Genomic DNA, 4,252 nt, shown 5'->3' on the forward strand with positions numbered 1-4,252 from the left:
GTGGCCGTGGACTGGAGGCTGAGGAGAGGGCTTGGAGTCGTGTACCAGGCCCTCGTGTGGCTGAGGCCCGTGTGGCTGGTCCCGCATAGCCAGGAGCCGGCCGGAGGACGCCCAGAGGAGCCAGAGGACGCCCAGAGGAGCCAGAGGACGCCCAGAGGAGCCCCGTTTGTGTCGGCAGCACTGCCTGACATGTTAGTCGCCGTTCCTAGACACTCGCTCCCTCGGAGACACATCCCTGGTCAGTGGGCCCCAGCCTGTTGGTTTTATTTCGTGGGGGTAAAGTGGGAATAACTCAACAATTATCATGTCACTGTCAGGATTGCCCAATGAGGAACACACAAGGACAAAAGGGGTGAGGGATCTTGAATGTGTTGGGTCACCTGGAGACCGCATGGGCTGAGCCCCAAATGGCACCATCCCTAGCGACAGGCAGTCAGAGGGTTAAAGGACTCTAGGCTTTAAATGGTCCATGTCCTGGGAAGGCCCAGACGAGAAAGATAATGGCCTTACCAGTGGGATGTGGTCTTACCAGTGGGATGTGGTCTTACCAGTGGGATGTGGTCTAAGCGGGAGGGAAGGCCTGTTGTGAAGTGTCCTACAGGGCAGATCCCAGGGGACAGGTATCAACCAATGATTTGATCAGACGGAACAGTCACCTTTTTTAAGCGTACAGTGCGGTGTCAGTAGGGACCTTCACAATGTTGTGCTACCGTCACCACTATCATCTCCAGAACTTTTTCACGTCCCCAAACGGAAACTGTGCCATTGACCACTACATCCCCTCTGCTCCCCAGCCCCTGGCTCCCACAGTGGCTTTCTGTCGCTGAGTGTGGCTGCTCTAGGGGCCACATAGAGGTGAAATGATGCAGGTTTGTCTTTGTGTTGCTGGCTCGTTTCACTCGGTAGAATGTTCTCAAGGCTGGATGATATCCCATGGTATGGGCGGCCCACATGCTGACTGTGCACTCACCCATGATGAACGTTGGGGTGTTTCCACCTCTTGGCTGTGGTGAAGAATGCTGCTATGAACATGGGGGTGCAACTATCTGCTTGCGCCCCTGCTTTCCCTTCTTTCGGGTATAAATCCAGAAGTGGCATTGCTGACTCTTGGGAGCAGGCAAAAATATATATTTTCATTGATTTCAGAGAGGAAGGGGGAGGGAGAGATAGAAACCTCAATGATGAGAGAGAATCATGGATCTGCTGCCTCCTGCACACCCCACACTGGGGATCAACCCCACAACCCGGGCATGTGCCCTGACTAGGAATCGAACCCTGACCTGATTCATAGGTTGACCCTCAACCACTCTGGCTGGGCTGTAGCCAATCTTAATTGTGTCTTTCAACAAATGTCCAGAAGTGGAACTGCCTGTTAGAAAGTCTGTACATATTTTGATTGACTTTAGAGACAGAGAGAGAGGGTGAGAGAGAAACATCAATTTGCTGTTCCACTGACTGATGCATTCATTGGTTGATTCTCGCATGTGCCCTGACCAGGGACTAACGCCGCAACCTTGGCTTAATGGGAAGACGCTCTAACCCCTCGGTTCTCAACCTGTGGGTTGCAACCCCTTTGGCGGTCGGACGACCCTTTCACAGGGGTCGCCTAAGACCATCCTGCATATCAGATATTTTCATTACGATTCCCAGCAGTAGCAACATGACAGTTATGAAGTAGCAACGACAATAATTTTAGGGTTGGGTCACAACATGAGGAACTGTATTTAATGGGCCAGAAGGCTGAGAACCACTGGCCCTTTAAATACAGATGAGAGTCTAACCACTTAGCGAACCCTGCCAGGGTGAAAGTCTGAATATTTGAAGCTTTCAGTAAATGTTGCCCAAGGACACTTCGCCAGCTGAGCATGGGGGTCCCAAGTGTCTCCATTCTGGAATATGGCACCTCCCTCTCCAACATAGCGCCACTCACCCCCAGGGGGCCGTTCAGGCCATGGGTCCCACCCCATGACGCCCTCTATTGGTTTGCAGATCCCCTGGATACACGGCCATGGCCTTTTTTGTCAGCCCCAATTGCCAGGCAGCGAGTTTCGCCTTCAACATTCTGGGATGGATGTTCTCCATGATTTGCATGGGCCTGCCTGAGTGGCGGGTGTGGCACATGGAGAGCAGCTCCGCCCCGTCCCGGGGGCTGGCCTGCATTGGGATGTGGAAGGTCTGCGCTTACCAGTCCGCCAACCTCCACAGCAGAAAAATAGAGTGTCACCGCTACCGCTACAGTGACACCGACCTGCCGCTCGACATCCGCGTCGCTCAGAACCTGCTGCTGGCCGCCAGCCTCCTCGGGCTCCTGGGGAAGGCGCTCACGGTCACGGGCCTGCTGAGAGTGTACACGGGACACCTGCAGAAGAACACCACCTGCAATCTGTTCTGCGCTTCCGGAGTCCTGAGCATCATAGCGGGTGCATTTATCCTCACTGCTGTGATCTGGAACCACCACTCCGTGATGAATGAAGAGGGCATACGCTTCCCGCCATCCTTCCACATCCCCTTCAGGCCGGACCGGCAGGAGATGGGCAGTGCCGTGCCTATGGCGGTTCTGGCTGCCTTCCTCATGCTGTTGAGTGGGATGCTGACCATCTCCTTCCAGCTCCCCCCCAACATCCGTGTGTGCCCCGAAGTCTCACAAGTGTGAAATTCCCGGTGGCACAGCTTTGGGAATCCATGTGAGCCGCTTATGGGGGTGCAGTGTTATCAGGATGCTCTATGAAATAGTTCCAAGGCAAAGGTCATTCTGGGCAGAAAGTGGCCATTGGCTTCTATGTCCAAATTGGGCTCATTGATTGGTTAAGGAACTTTCATTAAAAAAATTCCAAAAAACCCCACTGTCTACCTGTCTTACTGAATCTGGATTTTAATTTGTATTGGGTAAATAATCAATGCTAGACACCTACTGTGTGGAAATGAGAGTTGCTGGGACTCTCCCAGCTCCCTCTCAAACGCCCACTAAAAACAACCGGCCTGACCTTCCACGGCATGGCCCTAACATCTCTCCGCTACATTCAAGTCCCCACATGTGCAAGAGCAGAACAGCGGAAGGAATCCCCCTTCCACTACCAGACTCAACAGTTACTGCGAAGTGGCCATATTCGCTTTCTCTCTCCTTCCTTCCCTTCTTTTCATCTATTTTTCTTTTTCCGAAGATCTTTAACACAAACCCCAGACTTCACGTTCCTTCATCCCTACGCACTTCAAAATTATTCTCTAAAGAAAAGGACATTTCCGCCCTAACCATAGTATACCTTTAAAGTTAACTATTTCTTATGAACATCAAATGCCAGAATTTTTATTTTAATTTTTTTATTTTTTTTTCCTGTCAATTATTTATTTATTTATTTATTTTTTCTTAATTAAATCTTTATTGTTCAGATTATTACATTTGTTCCTCTTTTTTCCCCCATAACTCCCCTCCTCCCAGTTCCCGCCCCACCATCCGCCCTCACTCCCCACCCACTGTCCTCATCCATAGGTGCACGATTTTTGTCCAGTCTCTTCCCGCATCTCCCACACCCCTTTCCCCCCCAAGAATAGTCAGTCCATTCCCTTTCTATGTCCCTGATTCTATTCTGATCACCAGAGTATTTATTCACTTGATTCTTAGATTCACTTGTTGATAGATGCATGTTTGTTGTTCATGATTTGTATCTTTACCTTTTTCTTCTTCTTCCTCTTCTTAAAGGATACCTTTCAGCATTTCATATAATACTGGTTTGGTGGTGATGAACTCCTTTAGCTTTTCCTTATCTGTGAAGCTCTTTTTCTGACCTTCAGTTCTGAATGATAGCTTTGCTACATAAAGTAATCTTGGTTGTAGGTTCTTGGTATTCATCACTTTGAATATTTCTTGCCATTCCCTTCTGGCCTGCAAAGTTTCTGTTGAGAAATCAGCTGACAGTCGTATGGGTATTCCCTTGTAGGTAACTCGGTTTTTTTCTCTTGCTGCTCTTAAGAGTCTCTCTTTGTCTTTTGCTCTTGGCATTTTATTTTATTTTATTTTATTTTATTTTATTTTTTTGGCATTTTAATTATGATGTGTCTTGGTGTGGTCCTCTTTGGATTCCTTGTGTTTGGGGTTCTCCATGCTTGCTGGACTTGTAAGTCTATTTCTTTCACCAGGTAGGGGAAGTTTTCTGTCATTATTTCTTCAAATAGGTTTTCAATATCTTGCTCTCTCTCTCGTCTTCTGGCACCCCTATAATTCTGATGTTGGTACGCTTGAAGCTGTCCCAGAGGC

The 4,252-nt window shown here is 49.1% G+C and overlaps 1 protein-coding gene across 1 annotated transcript; it reads left to right on the plus strand.

Moving 5' to 3' along the window:
* LOC308512160 (claudin-34-like) lies at positions 1-2,832 on the plus strand. Its single transcript, XM_081081976.1, has 2 exons — positions 1-238; positions 1,990-2,832. Exon 2 carries the CDS (start codon positions 2,009-2,011, stop codon positions 2,651-2,653), a length of 645 nt encoding a protein of 214 aa, XP_080938102.1. The 5' UTR covers positions 1-238; positions 1,990-2,008; the 3' UTR covers positions 2,654-2,832.
* The last annotated feature ends 1,420 nt before the right edge of the window (positions 2,833-4,252 follow it).

Source organism: Myotis nattereri (assembly GCF_964212035.1).
Source record: "Myotis nattereri genome assembly, chromosome: X".
Taxonomy (NCBI): domain Eukaryota; kingdom Metazoa; phylum Chordata; class Mammalia; order Chiroptera; family Vespertilionidae; genus Myotis; species Myotis nattereri.